This window comes from Pleurodeles waltl, chromosome 11, assembly GCF_031143425.1.
Source record: "Pleurodeles waltl isolate 20211129_DDA chromosome 11, aPleWal1.hap1.20221129, whole genome shotgun sequence".
Classification (NCBI taxonomy): domain Eukaryota; kingdom Metazoa; phylum Chordata; class Amphibia; order Caudata; family Salamandridae; genus Pleurodeles; species Pleurodeles waltl.
Genome location: NC_090450.1, coordinates 784,082,938 through 784,110,122, shown reverse-complemented (window position 1 = coordinate 784,110,122; position 27,185 = coordinate 784,082,938). Strand labels below are relative to the sequence as shown.

Here is a 27,185-nt window from a genome sequence, read left to right as displayed (position 1 = left end):
GGTACAAATTGCTATTTATTATGGTGCTAATACCTCTGGCATGATTAAAAACGGCAAAAGGGGATATGGTAAAATAATGTCTACACTCCCCAGGTGACAAGAAAAAATATATATATAATATACATACCTAATCCTTTGAATAGTTAGTACCCATACTAGGGAAATCAGAAACCCTCCACATTATAAAGGTAGGGCCTCATCGGGGAAATCACCAGGCTTGAGAAATCCACTCAGGTTTCTAAGTAAATCTGCCCACTTCGGTAAACCTACGATCCTGTGAGAACCCGGAAGTTCCCCGATGAGGCCCTACCTTTTGTAATGTGGAGGGTTTCTGATTTCCCTAGTATGGGTACTAACTATTCAAAGGATTAGGTATGTGACAAGGTCCTGATGAATCGCACAAGATCATGCATTGACTAAGCAGCGAGAAACATGTTGACCTATCAGATAGAGTAACGCAGGGGATCCTGTGTTCACCTTTACTATTCTCCAGTGTGGGATTTAGTGATTATATATTATATATATATTTTTTCTTGTCACCTGGGGAGTGTAGACATTAATTTACCATATCCCCTTTTGCCGTTTTTAATCATGCCAGAGGTATTAGCACCATAATAAATAGCAATTTGTACCTCTAGGCATTTTTAACACCCTAATACCAATCCTCATATTTCTCTTGACCGGCTGTGCATTATTCTCAAAAGATCTCCGGCAAAGAGTCCCTTTGTGGGGCCCGTCAGGCATTGCAGCGCCGGCCTGACGAGGAGCAGAGCCCTATGATGAAGCATGTCACCGGAAGGTGAGTGAGGGCTCTTGCTTCAAATATATGAATTCTCATTTTTTCAGAACCATTATCTTGAAAGAAACCCCCTTGTGTTTTGGAACTGTGTGTATAATATATTTTTTTGATACATGTTTTCTTTTCTCCCTTCTTTTTATTTTTGTGGCATACTCTTGGTACAAAATATTTTTTTAAATAGCCATCGCTAGTTCCGTGGTCACATCTACTGGCTTTGCCAATGCCTGTTTTGGTAATGGTATTATTTGCCCTGATTATACTTGTGGACAAATATGTCGCTGTAAAACATGTTGCCCGGGGAATAATGCTGATCATGGGTCCTAGACACATCGTACACAGCACATCACATCAGCAGCTTCCAGCTTCCCATAGACCCTCCTTTTATTCACCATAAAACGTTTAATTCCATGTTTTCTTTCTTTTGTTTCGTACAGCTCGTTCTCCAGTTCATCTCGTTTCTCATCATGCTTTTCCTTCTCCCTTTCTCAATTTCACTTTCTTCTCACACAGTTTCTCATCCTCTCTGTCTGCTTTCATTAATTTTCTGTTTCATCAGTATCCCCCTTTGCTTCCCCTCACGTGCCCATTAGGTCTTTGGTGCTCAGTTACGCTTCTTCCTCTCATTCTTTGAATTATCTCTATTTATCGCCCCCTCGCTTCCCCTCAGCCTCCTCCCAAAAGTTCTGTAGACTTTACTCCCTGAACGGGAAGATCCCGCCATCTACCCGAGTGGGTTAAACAGATTGAATAATTACTTTCCCCTTTTCCGTCTTCTGAATTTACTTCATGTTCTGCCTCCCCTGATCTTTTAGTACTATCCCTTCCACTAGTTGCCTCCCAGATGTTAGTCCATGCTTCAGTTCTCACTACATGTTGACCTTGCACCTGAGGGGCCGTGCATTGCTTCCCTTCCACGCTGCCTCAGAGGTCAGAGACCCTTTTATTACACCAAGTCACTGTAGCATCTTCACAAATATACATTGTGACACTCTCCATCTCATAAGCCCCACCACATAAGCAAACACTTTCATATAAACGCGCACAAAAACAGAATCTTTCGTTCTCTTAAAACCCCACCAAGACATAAAATCTTTCGTGCTCTTTAAAAACCCATTAACATACATCGCTAGCTTACCCACATGCCACAAAATAACATTGACACACTTAATACTTCTTGAGTCCAATGCCAGGCACTGCCTGCTTCTTTGTTACCTTTGCAGGTACCTGTTTTCTCCCTTTATTATGGTCTTTCCGTCTTTCTCCTAATCCGACTTTGCACTTTGTTTGCCCCTCTGTTGCTCTCGGTAAATGTCTGATGCAGAAAAATAAGCAGAAAAATAAGCGCCGCAGCCACCGGCTCAAATTCAGCACCGAATGCCACGCGCACCACGAGGGAAGCTTGCACGGCTGCTGCAAATGTCGTTCTGTGTGAGTGAGAATACGTGAGTGCTGCTACACGTGCCATCCCTGCTCCGTGGATGGCAGAGAAGCTTGCTTTGCCGCTGCACATATTGTATCTGTTGTGTGGACACGATTGCGTGAGGAATCACGTATTGCTGCCAGTGGTGTCTGTCTTTACCTGTGCTTTGGGTGTGTATGTGTGCGACTCTGCACAGCGCCTACCTCCACCCCTCTTGTTTGTGTTATGGAAGACGCATCTGTTTTATTCATACATTATAACAAAAATACTCGCCTTTTAACAACTGTGTAAAAGCCAAAAGAATTGTCATTTTTAATTCTTTCTCAGTTTGGCCTTTTCTACTACTACAAATAACAGGTGTTGCAATTACCCTGCACTCAGTTAACTTATGGGCCACTGAAAGATGAAAGGGAGACCGCTGTAATATACTGAAATGGAGTAAAAATCGGACCTTGCAGGCCGCAGGAGACTTCAAAAAATATTTTTGTGTGTCTCTCCACGCTGGTGCTAATGGTGGCAGTAGCGCTGTGAATCGGCTTGCATATGTGAAACTGTTTTACTTTTCATTTCAGTTTATGTGGCAAGAAAAGTCCGGTTAGGAGTTTACAACTCTAATAGCTCTAACTCAAGCAAATGCGAGACCCATTGCATTGCAAATGCTTGTTTCTACTTGCATGCTGCTTTCTTACTTTGCTGACGTCTTCTTTCTTTGATACCTTCTTCTCTGTCTTCTTTTTTCATTGCCATTGGTCTTCTTTTCTTTCTGCATACCCTTTTCTGTCTTCTTTCTTCGCTGTCTTCTTGCTTCATTCCCGCATTACATCTTCTGTCTTTGCTGTCTTCTTTACCACATGCCGTCTTTTGTCTTTGCTCCCGTCTACTGTCTTCACTCCCGTCTTTTGTCTTCTCACACCTTCTGTCTTCAGCTGTATTGTCTTCAGCCATCTTCTGTTTTGAGCCGCCTTCTGTCTTGAGCCGCCTTGCCTTCTGTGTTAAGCCACTTTCTGTCTTCTCCCGTCTTCTGTCTCCTCCATTCTTTTGTCTCCTCCCATCTTCTTTCTTCTAACCTGCATGCCAATAGGTTTCCGCTTTGCCTTTTTTTTCTATCTAACTGGATTACAAATATCAGAAAAATGATCTAATAATGTTTGTTTTATCAAATTACAAACACACATTATTGTAACATTTGTAAGCCAGTTACATAGGGAAAAACACAAAGGCAAAGCCTATTGGCTTTGCCAGTGCATGTTTCTCCATCCTGCCTAGCACCATTAAGTCAGACAACCCAACCGTCTCTTCCTGTAGAAATAGTAACACATTCATATTGTTGTCTGCCTGAAAATTGAAGCTTCTTTTATATCTGTTCTGTATTGTAGCGTCATAATTTTTCAACAAAATCACATACTATTATATATCATCATATTGCATATCTAATTCCCAAATCACAGCAAAACTGAAAAACACTTCTAATCTTCTCAAGTTGGTGTAAATATTTTCATATTGGTCTAATCTTAGTGTTGGTACATTGCACACTCATCAGACCCTCCTATCTCCTATCACCATTTTTGAATGCAGCTTCATACATCCTGCTTTTCAATGAGGAACCCTGGACGTTTGATCTCACCAATGGGTGGAGGCCTGACAAATATACTGAACTCCATGTGCTATACAAAAACTCCGTTCTTTGTTTTGGTCTAGCCAAGACAGCACCTGCACTGTCGCTTGCAACACCTTTTGTTTCTATAAGAGAAAAAAAAGCTCAAAAGGCCTTAAAGCATGCCCATCACTTAATATTGATTGTCTTCATCTTCACTCTCATTATCTTACTTCTCATTTTTTTCAAAGTGAGCCAGTTTCACTTTCTCTTCAAGTGTTTTTCTCTTTGATGGAGAATGGATAAAGTACTGAATAACTTCTTCATTAATGTCCTTCCACTGCTCACGGTCTGATTGAGGTATGTGTTTTCCAAGTTGGTTCCTCGTCATCTCTGCTTGCCCGTTGTCGCTTGCCTGTCTACCCGCCTTCACCCCCACGGCACCACTTCCTTTTAATAAACCCAGTGTATTACTGTGTTACGATTTTTAAAACAGTCTTTTTTTTCAGGAGGTATGCTTGAAAGTACTGGAACAGTCAGGGGTTGTTTCTGCTGTAACATTTACATATTTTATAATTCTTCCATAATATGTCTACTCGTGAAATATTTACAGGTTGTAATGTTTCTGGTTCTAAGCATGAGCAAACCATGTTGCATTTTGGCTGATTTTGTTTTAACGAAAGTCTGTAATTTTACAAAGCCAGTTGCTGTTTTTTCACATACATTGAATAATGGGTTTTGTTAGACCTGTTAGCCTGTGGTCTTCCCCTACACTTTTTGCCTTTTTCCCTCCATTTGTGCTGGAATTTGTCCCTAGTAAAGTGGCATACCACATACCCAGGGCCTACAAGTTAAATGCTACTATTGGGCCTGTAGCATTTATTGTGCCACCCTCTTAAGTATCCCCTTAAACCATGTCCCAAGTGTGGCATTGCAGCCTGAAGGCTGCCTATTCGACTTGGCAATATAACCCCCATGCAAAGCCTTAAACTCCCCTTTTATTATATATGTCCTCTAAGGTAGGCCCCTTGGTAGCTCATATGGCAGGGTGTACTGTAATTAAAAGGATGGACATGTACTTTTAAATTTTACATGTCCTTGTAGTGAAAAGCACCTATATTTGTTTTCCACTACTGTGCGCCATATCTGTCCCATGTGACAACACATGGGAATACATTTATTAAGTGCTAACTTTTGATAGGGAAAAGGTAAGCATTTCATGTTTGGTGTTTATGAAATTGAAATTTAAAATCCTCTTTAATGGTAAAGACAGATTTTAAATTGCATTTTTAAAAATGCCACTTTTAGAAAGTTTACATTTTCCGGCTCCGCTCTTTGCTGCCTGCAGCCTATCCTAGGACTTTGTTTATTCCTCCCTCGCAGTGACACAATGGAGGGATTAGGTGAGCCTGAATGGGCCATCCGCTGGCAGGGATGCGGGAAGGAGCTGGACACAGCCCCACTTGCAACAGAATAGGTTGTGTTCTGCCTTCACATAAAGGGCCTGTTCTTTCTTCAAAGGATTGTTCATGCAGCCAGCTTGGAGCCAGGGTTGGGGAGTCAGGAAACTTCTAGGACTTCAAAGGGTCTATTCCAGAAACTTCAAAGAAGGGATCATGTATTAAAATCTAAGTCTCCTCTTTCTTCAGTGTACTTTCTGGACCTGCAGAAGGACTCCCAGAGGACTTCCTGCTGTTGTGGCCTGCTGTGTACTTCACAAGTCTGCTTTGCTGCACCTGTAAGGGCTGTCTAGAGCGTGCACTGACCCCTCAGAGGCCTGCCCTGCTGCTTGAGCCACTGGCATGGGCAGAGCAGGGGTCCCCTAACAGGGCCCCGGCCAGCTTTTCACTGTCTGCCTAGCAGACAGTGAAAAGCGCGACGGGTGCAACAGCACCCGTCGCACGGCCGCAACACCGCCGGCTCCATTCAGAGCCGGCTCCTGTGTTGCAGCCCTCATTCCCGCTGGGCCAGCGGGCGCTAACTTGGTTAGCGCCCGCCGGCCCAGCGGGAATGTCAGAATGGGGGCCGCGTAATTTTGGCGGTTTTCGCCTGGTGGGCGGCTACCACCGCCCACCAGAGTTGGAATGACCCCCTAAGTCTGAACGTAGTAATCTTCATCACAGTTTGGTCCAGTGGATCCCCAACAATGATGCTCTCTGCTTGGACACTGCCTGCAGCCTTGCCCTGCTAAACTTTACCTTCTCAGAACATTTTTTTCCAGAATTTCCTCCAAGTCCCAAGGTAAGCACAAACCGGGTGCAATCCACTCTTTGTATCCGACTCATATTCCATCGCAGTAGGCCATATTATTTTACTATAACCCCATCTTGCATGATTAGTTGGTGTTTTCATCTTTTAGGCAGTAGTTTTTACTAAGAACTTTAAAAAATCATGACTCCGGTTGTACTATTTGAACCTTTGTCATTTTGGTTTCAAATGGTCTTTCAATTTTACTCTAATTTCCTAAATTGGTGTGAGATTTGTCTTGTGTTGTGTTTTAATGTCATTACTGTTTGTGTGCTGCATACATACTTTACACATTGCCTCTAAGTGAAGCCTGACTTCTTTTGTGCCAAGCTACCAGATGGTTAAGCATGGGTTAATTTAATGAATTTTGTGGTTCAATCTGATTGTGACTGTTGCTTGAACAGTGGTCACCCCCTCCCGACCTTCACCAATGACACAATTTCTCACAGATTGGCTTTGTCATTTTATCTTTAATGTATTCTTTCCAAAGCACAAAAAGCTTGGTGATGCAAAAAATAGATGCCTGACAACGCACAACATGCGGCCTGGTGCTTTGTACTATACCTCTTTGCCTTATGCTGCTTAATGTGCAACACTGTGGTCTAGATTATTTTTTCGGAACCTCAGAGGTTATTAGGTCTTACTGTTCTGTAATTGGATCACTTTTTAAAGAGTTGGCGGTTTCACGATTTTTTAAATAATCACACTCTAAAAAAGTGAGGTTTTGCAAGTACGCTCACGATAGTTCTCTAATTGTTGTAAAGTGTTATTTTGAAAATGATTCACATGTCTAGTGCGCCACTCACAAGAACTTCACCATTCTCAAGTTTTCAGATTCAAGATAAAACAGGCATTGACATAGAAAATAGGTCTAACCTATGTGAGATCTGTTGGCTTTGTCTGTGTCGTTTTAACTATGTTGTACAGCAGTGTGGCTGGAACATATTTGAAAGGAAAATAAAATTGAATCAATGTTTTGTTTTTTAATATTTCAACTATGATGCACAGCAGCCATGCTGCTGTACAACATGACTTAAAAAAATGACAAAGACAAATATTAGAACTATTTGTACTCTACTGAGAGCTTGCACTGATGCTGCTATGATAGTAGACTTCCAGGAAGATATGTCAAACTATCAATAACTCATTACTCATAAGTCAGCTTACTAGTATAGGGCAGACTACAGTAATTAATTTGTGCTGGTGTTTGCCAGTGGTTAGCATCCCACCTCCCCTCCTCAGAGCCTCAAGACCCTCACGGGTGAGCAGTGTGCTTTACAAATCCCTGATTGAGTATTTATTTCTAAACAGTGGTAGTTATTCCTCAACCAGTAATCCAGTTTGTCACAAGGGTGCAGCCCACTCTGGCATCGAGTCATACCCCAAACAAGAAGGGCCAATAGTTTCTTTCTGCCACACTGGGGTCAGATAGGAGGTTTGTTTCAATTGGGGATGTTGCCCCAAATCTGCCCCTAGGAGGTGGGTGAGAAAGCCCAGTAAACACGGGGGATTTTGCATTTGGTGTGGGCATGGCACTCCCTGACATTAGCCACACCCCTCCCTAAAAAGGACAAACTAGTGTTTCTGCCCCCCACCCGCCAAGGGCAGACAGAACGTTTGTCCTAAATGTTTACTGGGGGGAAGAAAGCCCACTAGACAGCAGATAATTCAAAATAGTGCCAAAACAAACAAAACGACGGTGCGGCCTACCCATCCAACCATTCTTGGTCCAAGAAGGGGCAATAGTGTCTTTCTGCTCCCCAGGGGCAGATAGCAGGTTTGTCCCAGTTGGAGAAGTTGCCCCAAATCTGCTTCCCTGGCAGGGTAGAAAGCCCAGTAGAAACCAGGGATTTGCATTTGGGGCTAAAGGAGTACAGACATTGCACCCTAGTATTGCCCACACCCCCACCTTATAAGGGACAAACCAACCTTCCTGCCCCTGCCCCCACCAGTGGCAGACAAGTGGCTTGCACCCATTATGCTCTGTGGGGAGGGGTTAAATAGCCCTCTGTATGGCAGGATTCCTTTTTTTAAAATAAAATAATGGAGTGATCTAGTCCAGGGTTCTGCAAAGTCAGTACTGGAGGGCCGGGTCCATGCAAGATTTTTAGCATATCCACATTTAGAAAAAAAGATGTTTTCAGAAATCTACATTTTTCTAAATGTGGAAAAGCTAAAAATCTAGCATGGACCCGGCTCTCCAAGACCAACTTTACAGAACCCTGGTCTAGTCCATTCTAATATTACGCCCGGCCCTCAACCCTAAAGCTTCAACAGTCTTTCTTCTTCCCTGTTGACTAAAACATCCCATGCCAATGGCAAGCATGAGGGCATTTCATTCTTTTGGGTGTTGTTTTCACACATGGGCAGGAGACTGCAGCTGAATCCCAATATCACCTCACTTGCCATATAGCCACATTTTGGGCTTGGGTAGGCCGCCACTTGGGGAAACCTACCAGAACCAGACATTTCTAAAAACTAGACATCCAGGAGAGTCCATGGGGTGTGTTTTGCTTGGGTCCAAAAAAAGTTCTTGCATACAATGCCCTGCAAACCTGAGACTTTGCCTAAAATCACACATTTTCCTTGCATTTCTGTGACAAACGTCTGTAATCCACAGGGATCAAGAAATTTTCTAGTACCCAGCATTCCCCCACTTGTCCTCATAAATACACTACCCCCAGTAGTGTACATGGGCCTACTGTATATGAGAAGATGTGATTAGACCAGGCTCAATAGCAATAAAGCTCTGGCAGGCTACTCTACTTGATGGGACCAGAGGGTGAAGCATAGGTTAATTTGGGGTTTCCTTGTGTTTCACCCTGAAAAATATTGTGGTTGCTGCTTGAGTATTGTTTCTCTTCCTTGACTAGTAACCCAATTTCTCACAAGGGTGCAGCCTACTCTGGCATCAAGTCATATCTCAACCCAGAAGTGTCTTTCTACTGCCCTGGGGCCAGATAGGAGGTTTGCTTCAATTTGGGAGGTTGCCCCAAATCTTCCCCTAGGAGGTGGGGGAGAAAGCCCAGTAAACACTGGGGGTTTTGCATTTGGTGTGGACATTGCATTCCCTGACATTAGCCACACACCCTCCCCACAAACTGGGTTTCAGGACAAGCAATTGCTCCAGTTTTCTCTTTCATTTTACTGGTGTTAGCTGCAAACCTGATGAAGCATCTGAATAAAAATATTACAAAGCTATTAATCTGTATCTCAGGTTTGGTAAATGCCTTCAACAATAACATTATACGCTAAGTAACTTGGCATTCAAATCTATAATCAGTAGTGAGCAATATTTTTGTTGTATGACTTTTGAGACATGTGGTATTGTGTGCTTTCTCTATGACCTTTCCTTCATTACACATCTTCCACAGCAATCCATTTGAAGTAGACAATTTGAAATGTTTGGTAGTAGGCTGAGTTGAGGAAGGAAGCAGATATCTGTAGCAATGGACTTGTCACTACCTTGTATTTCAGAAAACACTGTACAAGAACGGCATCACTCTAAGTTAAAAGTAGAGAGATAAATTGGATCTTTTTACAGATTGACTTCGGATCACCCACCAATGTTATGCTACTTATGCTTTTAAAAACCCTTGCATGCTCACTGAGACTGCAGAAGTTGTTTGAAACAGTGAAGAACAACCATCCACCTGCTGTCAACAGCATACAATATCCTGCCATGAGAACATTAGAAAATGTGTGAATTTCCCCGTACTTGGTTTATTACAGCAAGCACTTGATTAAAAAAACTCTGCTGGCCAGTTTGGGCCGACTTCTGCTGGAACTTAGGTAGAGACCAGCTTCTATCAAGAAATTATGGACTGAGCAACTGCAAAAGTCATGGAATCCGAGTAATGTTGATCAAGACAATCTGTACAAAGGGGAGAGGGTTGGAAAAATGCTGCTTGTGTGAATTATATAAATAATTGTTCTTGTGATAAACATAATTCCTCGTAGAGTGTTTTCTATTTAATTTGTTACCACCAAATGAAAGCTTTACACACAATTTAACTAGTATTTTACTAATGGTTTTACTAATGGAAATAAGGCATTTATATGGGTGAGATAACTGTATTAAAAGCATTTATGCAGATTATATATTTATTTTGGTATTTTAGATTGTGGTAACATGCCTCATTTTGGCCCCACCAGAGCTGAATGTGAACATAGGGGAAACAGAAATATAAGAATACTGTACAGCTACCTGCGGGATTGGTGTGGATGCGGTACTCTATAAAATAGCTCAATAAGCCATGTTTTAATTTACAAATGTCCAGATTGTAAGGATTTCTAAAAAAATAGTATTGTAGTTTGTGAAGGTAAAGAAGGCACTTGAGCATAATAAATGTGGGAAACAGTTTTGAGATCTAACATTCAGACAATACAACATTTACATTATTGAAGGCTAGGAAAACTTGATGACTTTAAGAGACAGTGCATGTCTACGATTGACACTTCGATGCCTATTCTGGATTTGCAATCAATAAACCATGTATCCAAGAAATCTTAATTTTTAGCTACCAGAATTTTTCCAGATCTGTTATAGACCACAGAAATATTTGTGTTAGTCAAAAACTAATTTAATATGAAAGCATGGCAACTCCTCTTCCATTGAACACCTGACACCTTAACTGCTGTTGCGTTAATAATTTCAAAATACAGGAAAAATGTTTGACTCATTGATCACAGTCTGATGCTTAATTTCGCAAAGGAAATAATTTTCCCCCTTATAAAATTGTAGTTGATGAAAAAATTGAAATGTACCCTTTATAGGAGTGCCTGTATTGTTTAGCTTATACCTGCTCAATAAAAAAAAGAATTGTTTTGGAGGTACAGAAAGAGAAACGTGAATCAGTGAAGAATTGTTATAACTTGGAGGGTTTTACCATTACATCACAAGCCTTGGATCAACCAAAGTCTGATCATGGGTTAATTTGGGACATACATGATTAAAACAGGGACATCAGAGAACCAGACAAACTAAACAATCTCCAGGCACACTAAACAATCTATTGTTTGAACTTATTATACTCCACAAAACGACTGAATAAGTCACCCACTATTTAGAGCTACAACTATTTTTATATTCCATCTGAAAGAGAAGATGAAATAGGACCATGTGATGATTTGCTGAGCATGGTGTCTTATCTGAGAATTTATAGAATAAAACAGATAAATATTTTCTTGGACAACACTTTGGTACATCACCTTGAACTTGAGTCTGCCCTCTGTTTAAGGTTTACATTTGCTTTACTAATTGCACATGTATTTTTATGGGAATGTAGGAAACGTCATCACACAGAGAAATCAGAATCTGTACTTAGTGAACTATGGGAAGCCCCTCTGTGTTTCTCTCTGGTCTTAGCAGAGGATTTCAATATGAGACTAGGTGCCTGATCTAGATATTGGCGGACGGGTTACTCCATCATAAGGATGATGGATTTTTCATTCGCCTAAATCTAAGTCCCTTAATCATAATGGGATTTAGATTTAGGCGGACATCTAGAGGAGACAGAATTGACTGTGAACTAAATGAAACTGGGACTCTTGGGGGTGAGCCTGCAATCGACAGCTTTCAAATTCACCAAAGGGGAAAGACACCCCACCTGAAAAGGTCGAATAGCTGATATTTATAGTCAGAAAAATACTGGCTGGAATACCATGCCAATGCATTAACCATCAATCACTAAACAGCACTTCTCACCGCTTAACCATCTTTTCAGATACTGTGCCGAGCAGTGATGACTTTTCATTATAATAACAGTAAGGGACCTGGGGCCAGATGTATCAAAGGGTATTACCCATTCTATGTCTATGGGAAAATGTGTTCGTACATATGGCCCCTGGTGTGCCTCAATGAAACCTGTGCATGGTAGATAGTTAAGGATAAGATGCAGGAAACTGTGCCTGTAGAATTCAAATAAGCAGGCACGTTTTAAATGTTAAGAGGCTCACGGAAAAGGTTAAGGATCCATTTGCTAAATATAAACATAAAACCAAGAGTCTAGCTAAGGAGATGGTCCTAGTCAACTAGAGTAAGAGAAATAGAACTTTAAAAGGGAATGGACATGGAGTTTGAAATATATTTGATAAATCAGAGCACTTGAGAGAGAAAGGGCAAGGGCCAAAAAGATAAGCACAGTATTGTTAAAGTCAGTCCCTGGCATCAAGATAGAAACACACACTGTTGAGGGGTTATACAGTCATCTTGCAGTAGAAGACTCTTTAATAATGGATATGGAAGATTTCAATCAGAAAAGAGGCAAGAAAAATTATGGGTTTTAGTTTCAGCTGACAATGGAAGTCTAGGTTTCCCCCTGACTTTTTGGGTGATTTATTTGCCCACTCTCAATCTAAAGCTATGGGTAGAAATGTGAGTAACTGTTTTTTATCAATTCTTTATAGGAAAATTCCCAAGTAGAAATGTAGCTTACCTAATTAAGGGTGGCAGTGTAGCTGAGTCAGTTAAATGATTGCCGCCGCTGTGAATTCATGAATTTGAATCCCAAAAAAGTTAACTCAGCCTTCCATGCTTCAGAAGCACCAGCCGGACAGCTGTCAGCCTGCTAAACTCTAAATGACCCCCTTAAAGCTTTATTGACACACTTGGTGACTATGTATCCTCCTAGTAACTATGAGAAATGTTACCTCTGTCAGCTCCACATTGGCCGGGTCCCCAAGGATGCTGCCATCCGGTTGCTTGTAGCCTGCGTATCGGATAATCTGTGCATTCCAGACACGGAAGTCATGCTTGCCATCGGTCCTCTGTGGGAAGATAGTGATGGCCGACCTGCATTGGAAAACACGTTTAATGTGGAAATACAAGCAGAGAGAATTGTAACAATCAACAGAAATTCAATGTAACTGAAAAAGTGAAGGACAAACCCAGAAACACAGAAAGAAGAAAACCCACAAAAGAAAGGATCTAGCATCCATTGAAATAAAAAAGATCTTGCTTTGTAACGTGATAGAAACACCCTTGGCAAAGGGTTGGGTAGGACAATAGAACAGCACAAACTTGATCTTTTGCCTTGAAGGATGGGTTGTTGTTGTTGAGTCTGATTTCAGACTGTATAGTTTTCCTTCCGCCGGATCTCCAAGATGCTACTTCCCTAATGCAGAATTGTACTCACAGTATAATGTTGAATTGGGAAAAGGCAGCCACACTGCGCAACAGCACATTTTTTTTTTCTCCCCATGGGAAAGATGCTTCTATGTTGAAAAATGAATTCCCCTGCATCCTCAGAGGTTTTGGATGTTCCAGCCTCTTTCCCACCCTGAACAGTGATTTGCTCCTGCCGTTTGCTGTAGCAAATCTCTGGCCATTTCCAGGTTGAAAAGAGTTGGAGTGCAGTTTGCAAATGCCAACAAACCTGTGAGTTGTGTACATTCACAAGGCCACCCACACCCTTTATCTATCAGCTCACCAACCCTTGGGTGAGATTTACTACTGCTGAATTGTACACAGTTGTGGCATGCAACTGTGCCTTGCTAGTCATCCTTTTTTGAATACCTGGCAGGTGTTAATCCATCAATTTCAGGCCATATCCATTTGCTTAGAGACAAAAATGTCTTTGTACATCGGTCCATATTGGTACAACTGGATCCTCTACTTATAGAGGATATGTTTGATGGTGCTGTTAGCTAGATTGGTGTTCAAAGTATTTTTTAAATTCAACTTTTTAGAAGAAGGAACAAAACAGAGGAGATGATACAGAAGAGGCAGAGTTAAATATCTGAATTTAACAACTATGTTGCTTTCTGAATCTCGAAAACCACTGGGACGCCAGTGGCTTAACTGAAAATAAAACAGACTGTGGGCCTGATTTAGATATTGGTGGAGGGGAATACTCCATCAAAACGTGACGGATATCCCAGCCACTGTATTACGATCCCATTATATCCTATGGGGATCATAATATGGTAGACGGGATATCCGTCACGTTTGTGACGGAGTATTCCCTCCACAGACTTCTAAATCAGGCACTCTATTTTGAGAAAATCAGCATCAGTAGGCGGCAGACAGAGAGACTAGCCAGCTAGCTCTGCCGGGGGGAAGAATAGGACCTTGTTTTTTTCCAGATGATGCAGACAACTGTCCCGAAGTAAAGTGAGCAAGAGAGTAATCATCATGGCGAAGGTTGCCACCCATGTGCTTCCTCCCTGCTCATTTGATGCAGATGCTGTCTTGATCCAGAGGGATGATGGTGGCAAGACAAGGGAGGAAGAAATTAAAAGTCTATGTTAGGAATAGATAACATTGATGGTGGTCTAACATTACATTGTGCATGAGTTAGGCATTATCACCAGCTTATTTGCAATTACTAAGACCACAGGAAAGGTGGTGTGAAGTTTTTGAAAGGCAGGGAAGTGAATTTCCAGAACATTTCAATATTAAAAATATTGATGTTATGCTGCTACTGTATGGGATTACAGAGATATGAGATCTTGATAGAGGGGTAGAACACTCAAATATTTGGGGCTTAAGGAGAAAGGAGCATATAATTCATGTGTGGTGGGTAAACAGGTACATAGTAAGGCCAGTCAGAAAAGAGTAGAAACCAACTTCACTCCTTGTGTATAATGCTCGAAATTGAGAAGAAATGGAGAGCAGAACAAATTATGATCTTCCATCAAAACTGAGTCATCAGCATATTAGGTAGCTGTTTGTGTTTCTAGAACATAAGCATCTCCACTACTCTACATTATCACATGCTCCTTTCCTGTTGTGTGATGCACTTCCTTCCAATATGGCTCGAGTAGTAGCCAATGAGGTCAGACACTCCTTTGGTTCAATTCACTCTGAACTGTGCTTGGGCAAACATACTTTTACATTTTTCTTCAATTGTAGAGCAAGACGACTGACTGCCAATGCAACAATGAGATGCAGGGAGCGAACAGAGGCATGGTGGGCACCTGTGGTTTACCAGAGAATCCTCAATGTCTTCACAGATCACAGAAGCTAAGGGCAACCAGAAACATCTTGTCACCTTTTTGTGGTAGAAAGCATCAGTTATTCATAGCACTTCACTAAACCCAGTGCCTGACTGAATTATCAAACTATGCCTTGCTTTGCATGTGTGCAGATTTGCAAGCACTCATTCAGTACTGGTTTACTCTTAACTGATCACTGATGGGCACACTGTTCCCATTAACCCAAATGTCTAAGCTTGGATGTCTGCTTCTCGTTTTCAGTTTGTGACTGGCATGCTGTGTGCAACAGAGCCCGGTCTCCTCAAGCTCGATATGAATTCCTCCAGGGTCGGTAAGAGGAGAAGAGTGCATTAGCCAGCCCGAATCTGCACCTCCTTGTAATATAGGTGTATCCTTCCTTCTGCAGCACTGATTCAGAGACACGTAGATTGCCAGTGTAGGAAATTCACTTTTTTCTGCATGGCCACCCCAGATTTTTCACCTTTTGCTGAATCCTATGTTTTTGGTGGCTTTCTAATGCTGTGCATTTTGATACTGATAACCTGCAGAAAAGTGCCTCTGCTCCCCCTTTAAGATAATTTCAATTGCTATATTAAATTTGCCTGTAGGGCCCTAGTATATGGTAAAGTGTACCCAAGGGCCTAGAAATGAAATGCTACCAGTGGACTACAGCACCTATGGTGCCATTGACTATAGTGACAGTGCAAACATGGCTTCAGGTCTACCACTGTCGCCTAACTATAACAGTGGGGAGCATGCACTGTGGCCTGTCAAAATGAACCATTTTTGACAGGTTAAAAACTTCCCTTTTAAATATTATTAATTCACCTTTATAGGAGCCTTATAGCCCACAATGCAGGGTGCGTGGAATTTAAAAATGAGATGTGTAGAAAATTAACAATACCATGTCCCTACAGTGACAAGGCCATAAAAGTTATTTTCTTTGTGGAAGGCCTAGTTGTCCTTTGTAAAGTACTAGAGCACAGATTAAAATGCTAATAATGTGTATCAGGATTGAGACCAGCTAGAAAATAATTAAACAACTATTTTTAATAGTTATGAAAATAAGTCAGATTTTTAATGAATATTAAGAAAAAGTAACTTTTAGAAAGCTACACTTTACCTGGCATTACTTTAATTAGCATAAGTCTCTGCCAGTTCTCAGCTATGCCCAAAATTATATGAAAAACCTCTCACGAGCCAATAATAAGCTGACCTGGATAAGCAATAATGAGTACCCTGAACTCCACAGAATATGCAAGATGGGGCTGTGGCTAGAGTGTCAAATCCTGCTTGACAAGTCTGTTGGGCCACATGTAACACATGGGGCACACCTGAAAGAGAGAGAGAACCCAATGCCAAGACAATTCTTGTGTTTCCCTTGTCTGGATGCTTTTGTCCTACCAATTTTTCGTCTCAGGGTTTGTTGTGGGAACAGTACCTATCTGAAACTGGATTTTATGGTAGATACAGGACATTAGGATTACCATAGTACCACTAGGATTACCATAGTACACTTGCCACACACACCCTCAGAGCCAAAGTTTAAAGAAGCTGAAAACTTTTGACAACTTGAAAATGCCATGACATATGACATGTTGGGCCTGTTTGCAGTAAGGAAAATAGGAACTGCAGCAAACGTAGATACAGTAACCCCTAGATGCCTTTACCTCATTGGTTTGGGTGTACCCAGAAGTCATTCCCACCCACTACCTAGTGCCAGGCATAAATTTGGAATTCCCAGGGACCTACTTCAGAACACCTTCTGGATCTGCAGAAAATCTGAAAACTGTCTAGTGGCCCACTGGCCAAGGGAGATAACTCCCATGCCGAGACTGGGGCATTTTTTTTAATTCCAGAAAGAAAATCCTGCTTTGAGATTTTCTTTTTGAAAAAAATAATAATAATAATTTTACAGTACAGCTCTGTCATGTTTGACAGAGCCATAAATCAAAGTTACAATGCCTTAATGGCAGTTCCTGTGAATGCTAGAAATGCCTGTTGCCCCAACGGACATTTCTAAATTTAGCAGTCAGAACCTCCACCAGGGCATGGAGTATTTTACTCGAAAATCAAAATCAGGCCCTGAGTCAGAAGGCACAGTCTTTGACTAGGACGTACCAGATTGGCGTATCCGACCTGAGCTCCTCTGTAGCCAGCCACAAATTGTGCATAGGTCCTGGTCCACCACGACCACTGACTATCATTGGTGCTTTGTGCTTTTTTGGTGCTATTTCTACTTAACACTTTAAAACTCCTATCTCTTGTTCCTCGTATTGAATGTCTGCCATTTTGGTGCCATTTTGTTTATTACATTTCACTCTATTTTTCTGATTCAGTTGGTAATTATCACTGTTTTGCATTTCTGTTATTACTTTTCTGGTAAAGTGCAGGTGAATGTAGTCACTTTGAGGGTTCACTATGACAAGAGTTGTGATTATCCTTGAGGTGGGTAATCGCCACCCTCAACAATAATCCAATTTCTTATAGCCATGCTCACCTCCCTCTCCTCTAACCACACTGAATGTTCTTCAGACTATGAAAACTGCAGCCTATCTCCCTCAGCCCCTATGCTTGCAAATGCCCAAGCTGATGTGCCAGACACTCATCTGTTTAGGAGGAGCTGCAACTTCTCCAAGCCTCATCTTAATATTAAACTACATGAGGCCATAAGTGGAAGAATGGTTCCATTGGCAATTCCCAATGGCAAAAAAATTACCATATCAATTGCTTGTGCATCAAAAGAAAATATCTTGTAATTCTTCATAGCTCCTAATGTTTTTAGAGAACAGCTTACTTGCAGATCTTGATATTAGGAAGTTGAAAATACAGATGTAGACACTGGGTAACACTATGTTCAATTCTGAATTTCACTTTAGCAGTACTAGCAGAACTGGTTTGGTTAAAAGTTACTCTAGAGTCAAAGCACAAAGAAGCACAGACTGATGGGTTGGAGCTGAAGACTGAGACTCCAGGTCAAGTGTAGTGCATCAGTAGAGGAATGATAAGCGGTAAATGAGGGAACCTGAGCAAAGAGATATTGGTAAGGAATGTTTGTGCCACAAACTTTAGAACATGTGAAGGAATTGCGTTTAGTACTGAGACCTTGCTGGTAAGACCTGCTTCAAAGTTGTCTTGCCCTTTCAGAATATTGTACAAGGAGAAACTAGATCTATGACTAGGAAGGTGCACCTCCCATGTTAAAATGTGCATGCATCAGTAGAGTAATCTCCTGGTAGAAGAGTATTGCATGGAGTTCTCTCTGAATGTCACATACGTTGTTTTTGTTACAATGATTTATAGAAGTTATTTCTGGGGAGAGGACACATAGTGGGACAAAAATAAAACTGGTTGTGCCACCTGCAATGGGCAATTGTAAGATTGTGTATGTGTGTACAGACACACCTGCATATACATACACAAACACAGAAAGTCAGGTTTAAGCATTTTAATTTAACCTATAGGCCTGTGTACTGCCTCAAATAAACACTAAAGGTAGATAGGCAAATGTATTTGTGAGGCACACACATTTGTGTTGCAAGGTGCAGTGTATTTTTATCTGTGTGTTGCCACATTCAACAGCTGTGGTGAGGTCTTGTTGGTGGGGGTAGGGTGGAGGTGGAGAGGTGTCAGGACAAATAGAGCTAGGGCAGAGGCCCATGTGTGCTCCTCTCCAGAGAGGTCACTGTCTCTAGCTGATGATAGTCAAAGTAAAAAGTTGTTCTTTTAAATTTTGTAGAGAGCTAGACTACCACACTAATAGGTGTAATACTATGATTGATCTTAAAGAACATGATGAGCATTTTACTTAAATTGTGCAAACACAATGTTAGGCTATAAATGTGATTCAAAAGACATGGAGCATTGGCACACAGTGGCCATCCAAAGGTAAATGTTTGAAATTATATAAAGCAGTATCATTTGAGTTTAGTCTGGAGAAGACATCCCAGATATAAAAGAACAGGTTACTTACCTTTGGTAACACCTTATCTGGTATAGACACAGACTAGCCGCAGATTGATTATCTTAGAATTCTCCCCTAGGCATCAGACTGGATCTGGAAACTTTTCTTAAGCAGTACCTATGCGCATCACTAGAGGGCGTAGTGCGACTCTGTAGCAATATTGTCCCTGGATATGATGTTGATGGAGTCCATATAGTCCCTCCCCCGATGTGCTGACGTCAGTTTCTTCTGTGACTAGAACCCGCACAACAAACGCAGAGCCACATAGAAACTTGTAATGGAACAGTTTATAATCCAAAAAGGTGAAACTATTAATGATGTTACAACCACTTAACTGAAAATCGAACAAAAGAATGGAAACTGAAGCCAGATAACAGTTCGTAAAGTGGGGAGAATGGGTGGGTCGTTAAGAAATCTGCGGTTAGCCTGTGCCTCTACCAGATAAGGTGTTACTGAAGGTAAGTAATTTATTCATCTGATAAAAAACAACTATCTGCAGATTCCTTATTTTAGAATTAGATACCAAAGCAATATCAACCCAGGAGGAGAGCTGCAAACACATCTCCCCAGTCTTGGAATAAACAACTGGTCTAGTAAGGAGTAGTAGTCCAGCTGTGAGATGGACAAAGGTGAGAAGAAGCATGTAGCTCACTCACAAAGAGTAGATGACTCACAGATCCCAAGAAGATATGAAACGTCATGGGTGTTTGAGAAATGTCCATGAAAATGAAACTGGAGGTGGAGTCACAACAGGTAGGAACATGAAGTGCCCCCAAGAATAGCCAGATGAATGGGGAGCAAAAGCGTCCAATAGGGACTGCGAGAGTTAGGAACATAACATCTATCAAGGGAAAAACCCCACAGAGTAATTAAGAAGGGAAGCTGCGCATAGTGCTGCTTGCACCAGAATGATTATTGAAAATGTGGGAGAAGCAGAGGCAGCATGCTGAAAGGCATATGAACCTGACAGTGGAGTGTACGTGTACTAGAATACCGAAAGTGAAAAAATGCGTAGACATAAAGCAAAAATGTGAGGCACGTGGAGCCAGCCAACAGAACACCCTAACGTGTACCGAGAGCATGTTACTAATGGGTAAGACAGAAGGACTGGAAAAAACAGCCAGGGAACCCATACAGAGGGATAGACTTGGAAGGACATGGATAGGTCCAAGCAGAAGATGTCCAGAGACAACACACACAGGATCAGGACAACATGGATGTCATAAACGAAAACAGAACACCATATGAGGGATGTGATCGGAACCCTCGATTGTAGATGGCAAAACATTAAAGGCTCAAAATCTGAATATTGAGCTGTGCTTATGCCCTTTTTGTGAAAAAAACTTTCCTCAAAGGGTGTCACTCTACATTGTGTTTCTGCTCTCACTATACTGCACAGTATCTGTTGGTTTATCTGAGCAGGGGAATCTTCCACCCTCTGCTTCCTTTGATGTACTGGCCTTGATTTAATCTTTGGTTGATTTGTCTGTCTTGAGGAGTATATATTTTACCCCCCCTTTTTTTTGGGGGGGGAGGAAGGAAAAACCAACTCAGAAAACAGCGATCCAAGTGTAGATCAACACTGAATGCTACTAAAAGGAGGACATAAAGATGGATTCCCGGAATGGAATCTGGATACTAGACCTTAGAAACCTTCACACCCCTGAACCAACATTAAAGTAGTAATGCTAGCCTGCAGGGAGATAACTGCATTAGGTGACAACAGATAACGAAGAGATTACATACAGTAGGGGAAACAACCTTCCAAGACGGTCACAAAACCAGTCATGAAAGAGTAGGGGTCAACAACATCCTATAGGAGCACTATACACCCCCTCATGGAAGGAAGGGAGCTAACGGCAAGATCCATTGTATAAACCAATGGTGATATACAAGTATAAAACTGCCACAGTGGACTGATGAGTAGGAAATATGTCCACGGAATAGGCAGTCTATGCCTGAAAGGAAAAAGGGGTTTGAAATCAAAGGTGAAGGACTTCACAGAAGGTGTAAGAAGACGTGTTATGATTGGCTGGACTCTACCAGTATCAAGGTGAAGCTAGTGATAAAGCATATAGCTCAAGCCTTGGAAGGTGCGGTAGATAATGTTTTTTATATCAATCATATGCCACAAAACGAAAAAGAAAAAAAGAAAAAGTGCAGTCACATAAACGTGGCTGCCACAGGTTTAGAATAAACATTTTCAAATGTAAAAAAAAAAAAAACTGACGTGGCCATTTTACTAGCGAATCTGTTTAAATAACAAGTCTGTCAGTTCTGCCATGCATTATTATTAGTATTAATATGGCAGGGTGCTACAAAGTTACAATGCCACGTAAACATTTAATAAAAGCAAGGCTTCAAAGGAGCCAAAAAATAAATAATCATTTAGCTTGACCACTTAAGCGCGGGCACAAAAATTGCTGGTATTTAAATGTTATGTAAAATAAAACATAATTTGAAAAAGAAATGTCCCTTAAGAGAATGAAATTATTTTTAGGGGGCTTGAATAATATGCACCGGCTATGTGCAGTCACTCAGAGTGAAGGAAGTCAATGAGCAATGTGGGCTGACCCACTGTCCCATGTTGTATAATGTGGTGGTCAGAACCAAAATGTAAATGACGCTGTATGTATTTTTTGGGAAAACCCTAAGTCTAAAAGGGCAGACCTAAAAATAACACAACAATTAAAGTAATCTCCATAGATGTATGAGAAGGCTGGTGCGTGGGGTGTGATGTGACTGAAACGGGGGGTGGGGCTAGTACCGCAGTTGAAGCTCGCTGCGCGGGGAAGGGGCAGGGTGGCACACGGAGGGGGGACGACAAAATAAACATTCAATTAAAAAAATAAAAAAATAAAAACTTACCTGCCTCATCGTTGTGCTGCTCCTTTTTCCTGGTCACTGGAGGCACAGGCTCCCAGGCAGCCCTGCAGCCAATCCTAACCCTGTATGACAGCAGTGCTAGGATTGGCTGCAGCACCCTGGCTGGGTGCTGCCAGTCAAACTAGAGGCCTCTGCCTACTCTCTCCAGCCCAGCCACGCAGTGCCGGGTAACAGAAAGCACAGTGCGCATGTTGTTTGGCTGGCTCGAGATGGCCGGACAAACATACATGCGCTAAAGGCTTGTAGCGGCTGCTGCTCGCGGGAGAGGGTGCCGGGGGTGGGGGGTGGGAACCAACGCTCCTCTGCCATAATGGAGAAGCGCTGCTGGCCAGTAGGAATGGGAATGGGAAGTGTTTTTATAACGTGGGAAGCATTGTGTGATTCTCCCTATTAGATACGAAAGCGGAATGAGGCGTGGCTGTAGGCAAAGTCTCACACAATTATTCTTACTGGAAATATTGTATTTGTCCTCCCACTCCCAATAAAAACCAGGCGGAGACCCAAATAAAAGCAGGTGGTGTGGAATTAACGTATAAAATAAGAGGATACTTTTCTCCCAGTTATACTGTAATCAGGATCTTTGTAAAGTAACCCTGCCCATGCTCTCCCAGAACCTAACTCAGTGGTCAGGTGTATTCCTTGTGGAATTTTCATATTGAATAAATGCATTTACAACTCCAAATTTACCTTTTGTGAATCTGCATAGGAACTTGAAGTCAAGTAAAATTTTAGTAAGTAGGTAATTAAATCAGTTTCAATAATAAATAACGACACATTAAAATCATATCAAACAATATTAAAATAGCAATGATGCAATCACGTAAAAACAGGAACAATACAAGGCAAATGTGCAAGGCAACAAATAAAACACGTGATCAACACATCCTGAAATGAGAAAGAAAAACAGAAGACAGAAACAGTCCTCAAGTGCAAAAGCTAAAACTCCAACTGGTCGAGAGATGATGTTAGTGCTGCCACAAATTTGTGTTGCACAACCTTCATAAACTTCACAACACCTGCAGAAGCCGCTCGTCATTACAACTGCAGCATTTTTCACGTCAAGTTTGAGTAATGCTGGCTTTAAAAACACGTCTTCGATCATTTTTTAAGGCCGAGAGAAGAGAGAGGAAGTGGGACGCCTTGTGTTATTTACTATTGGTAAGGTACATGGATCACGATTTTGCTCAAACGTGCAGCTCTGGCTGGCCTCACTGAAATCATACAAGCCAAATCTCATATAATCAATTTTAATAGACTTTCCTATGGCAAGTACCAGGGAGTGGCTCGCTTGGTTGATGTGGAAGCACCTGATCCAGCCGAGCATTGTTCTACTGCTGAACATGTGGCGGTGCTGCATACAAAGTCTATGCTCGCCAGTCTTTTCAAAATAATTTTCATTTTTTCGGAATCAGATGCAAGCTATGTGATTCATATTTTAAGTCTTTAGCCTTTCCCTTAAAATAGCTTTAGCGACAACGTTTAGCATATTTATTCCTGTAACAGTATCTAAGTGATGAGAATTCCCGTGCCCACAGTTGTTTTATCAGACCAAATGCTACTTGGATCTGACCTTCTGCTGACGAATGTGGGAGGCTGAACAGGTTGACAGCTTATTATGGAAGGCCTGGTTGCCAGGAAGAAATTTAGCCCTTTCTCCTTCCAGAAAGGGTATGAGAGAAGGTGCAAATTGTGATACTCTAGCTGAGGACAATGCCGATTTTGGCTTTAAGTTGCCAAAGTGAAAGTGGTAGCAAAATGCCAGGATATTTGTATCCAACAGCCCTGGTAATCGCTACACACCTAATCTTGGAGGATATGACGCATCGCTCATGAAAGTGATGCTGTGGCCTGCAACGTACAGACTGGAGAGTAAGGCGGCTAAAAGCCACTCCTCCTTCAAGCTCTTGCTTGTTTTTGTTGGGTCAGAGATGTAATTGCTCTTCTCTTGTTTGACACAACCCAAATTAGTCTACCACAGTTACTGTACGCTCCAGAGTAATATGGCTGCAATCTTCCATATATGAAACTTTCCCCACAAAAGATTTCTATTTATGCTGCCAAAATCTGTTGGAAAAACTACAAAACATGCATATAGTGGAGTGCAGTAGGGGCAGTATGGGTTTCTGACAGCACTGCTAAGGCTAAAATATGAAAGTTGTCCCTCCATCAGCAAGGAAACCTATCTGAAGCTTGGGGATCAGTTGGTTTTTAATCAATTCGGTCCTGTAGGTCTTCCAGTAACACGAAATCGCATTTACATCAATCTATAACTTTTAGGATTTGGTTGAGGGCCCTATTTAATTTAGGAGTGGAAAACAGAGCACAGCCAAGAATCTAAGAATCAGATAACTTAATAGTTTTTGAAGCAACAATTAAACAAAAAGCTTAAACATATAGGGGGTTATTACAACTTTGGAGGAGGTGTTAATCCGTCCCAAAAGTGACGGTAAAGTGACGGATATACCACCAGCCGTATTACGAGTCCATTATATCCTATGGAACTCGTAATACGGCTGGTGGTATATCCGTCACTTTTGGGACGGATTAACACCTCCTCCAAAGTTGTAATAACCCCCATAGTCCAAAAGAAAACAGCTTTCTTAAATAGCTCTGCTGGAGTGGCAATTTGGGCCCGGAGGACTATAGGGTCTGCTCTTTCTGATGATATGTGCAATCCTCTCTCTAGTTGCCCAGACTACAGAATCCTCATGAGATTCACTATGCAGTTTGCGTACTTCTTCAGGGGTGACATTCCAAGATTTGAAGTGCTTTTTCCATTGGTATATAGAGCTCTCGATGTCCGCTTCTGCTGGTTAGCTTTGGTCTGACCAGATATATTGCAGATATCGTTGTAATCTCTAGTGGATAACATTGTATATAACTCCAGCCATTTAATTGTCGTTGACCCACTTTTTGGCTTGTCATAACACTCTTTTCTAGAAAACCTGAGTTCATTATTATTACCTCCCACCCCTGGAAAACCAAACAAGGTAGTATTTATTTGACTCTACTTAGTGCCTTTAATATATTGCTAAACCCCTTTGATGTTGGTTTAATTGAAACATTATTCACTGACAAGATACCGTTGAGTTTTCCAATGATGTGCATAACAATGGCAGCCCAAACCATAGCAGGAAGAATGTTATCCTCATTATCGCACAAGCAGGATGTTAAATGCTTTAAATGTGATTCCAATCATTTTTTTAGTTTTGGGGATTACATGGTAATACCATTTAAACAATGCCAGCTGTGCAAAACCATCAAAACCCACACTGTGCCTTTTGGGGTGCAAGACCTCACATGGACATTTTAAATGTCTGGGGAAAATGATCACTCTCCATTCTCAAAATTATTTCAGAGTTGTTAATGACCTGAAATAATTTTACAGAGGTAAACTTCAAGTCAAGTCATGCTGTTTTGACAAGTGTGTCATAACCATGGGGCTACTAATGAAAAGTCATCCATTTCAGGCTTATAGGCCTAATGCATAAATGATGATTAAAACATCGTTTTTTGACTGCTTGAGAGATAGCGGGCCTACCGCAGAAGAAATACCCCAGAAACTATCCTGATATTCTATATTTTGGTCATTCATCACTAGGCCTCCCCCTCCCTCACCCCAACTCCCTGTTAGTAAATTGGAGGTGGGATTCAGAGTGACCAGTAGTTTGCAAGTGGGACCAATAGCTTCTTCAAAAATAGAATTTGTAAGTTTTGTAGTACATTAAATAAATGACCTAATCATTGCTTTTTTGTCAGTGGCACGGGCTGATGTAAACCATAACCAGCTAAAACCTAGTGTATGAACCTTGGTTTCTGACTAGACAAGCATGGCCAGTATCAAAGAGCGGGAAATGCTTATGCATTTTATTTCAAAGAGAATTTAGGGACAACATAGATTACCCTCCCACCTACTCACAGGCCATTTTTTGAGGATATAACTGCTGGGGATGAGAAAAAGTAAGCCTTTTTTTCTTCCACATAGCCTATTTGTTGAAGTTTTTCTGGGGGGCTTTTGCCCCTAAGCAAACTCAGATAAAAATTCTTGTATACTCCCAGCACTACTAAGCTATGTTTCCTGAAAGAAGGTTCTAGCTTTTTGCGATTCTTCTTGAGATGAATAGGAACCCCATCATCCTCATTTTGTCTGTAGTTTTGTTTACTTGATGATTAGGATTACAGGGCGTAGACCATCGGTAGTGTCCTGCGTGGTGGCCTCGATTAGCACCCGTGACCAATAGGATGGATTTTGTTCTCTTCATGCATCAACCAATGTTGGGACATTAAGGGGAAAGTTGAAAACTTTAAAGTGTTGGTGTACAAATGAGCACCTCAAAGACAATTCATGCTCATCTGCTCGCATGACCAGATTCTCATAATTAATCATTTTGGCGTTACTTGCCATGTTACAACAAGCCACGGTTTCCAGTAATTCAACCGGCAACTCCATTTTATTGCACCGAACAGGGAGAGAGCCAAGTGAACTTGTACATACCGCTATTTCTGCACTTTGATGTGTCAATAACTTTGTGAATCAAGGTGGTCATTACAACCTCGGCGGTCTTTTAAGAAGACCGCTGAGGGACCGCCGTGCGGAAGACCGCCAGTAGTGGCGGTTTGCCGCTCAGCGTATTATGACCGTTGGCTGCTCTGCGTCGTTTTTCCGACGGAGAGCTGCCAACAGCCATACTTGCGGGCGGCGGGGAAGTGGAGGTTGCTCCACCTCCACCGCCACGCCAACAGAACACCGCCGAGCTAATCACGTCCTGTGATTCTGCGCGGCGGTGTTCTGTTGGCGGTGTGGTGTTGGCGGAGCCTCCCCCATGGCTCCCGTCCCCTCCCGGAGGATCGACGGAACAGGTAAGTCGATCATCTGTTAGGGGAGGGGGGCAGGGGGTGTTGTGTGGGTGCATGGGGGTGTGCGTCTGTGTATGTAGGGGGTGTGTGAGTGCGTGTATGCTTGCGGGGGTGTTGCGTGTTTCGGAAATGTGTGCATAATTGTGGGTGTCTGACTGTGTGTGTGGATGTTGGCATGTATGTCGGTGTGTGTGCGTGTATGTGTGTTGGTGGTGCCTGCGTGCGTGTCGGGTGTGTATGTGTAAGGTAATGTCGGGGGACGGGGTGGGGAGGGTGGCCCTGCCAAGTCTGGGGGGTGGCAGGGGTGGTGGGGGGTGTAGGGGAGGGAGTCGGGGTGGGGGTGGGGATGGGGCGTGGGGGAGACCCCTATCAGTGCTAGGGAAGGAATTCCCTGGCACTGATAGTGCTTACCGCCATGGATTTCATGGCGGTTCCTACCGCTGGAAATCCACGGCGGTAAGCCGGGTCACAATACCGGCGG

At 42.1% G+C, this 27,185-nt stretch overlaps 1 protein-coding gene across 1 annotated transcript in view; it reads right to left on the bottom strand.

The window, feature by feature from the left end:
• NOS1 (nitric oxide synthase 1) overlaps positions 1-27,185 on the bottom strand; it is a 507,091-nt gene that overhangs the window by 138,132 nt on the left and 341,774 nt on the right. The window contains exon 8 of the mRNA XM_069214501.1: positions 12,712-12,853. Coding sequence (XP_069070602.1) covers positions 12,712-12,853 — 142 coding nt within the window. The remainder of the gene's footprint in view (positions 1-12,711; positions 12,854-27,185) is intronic.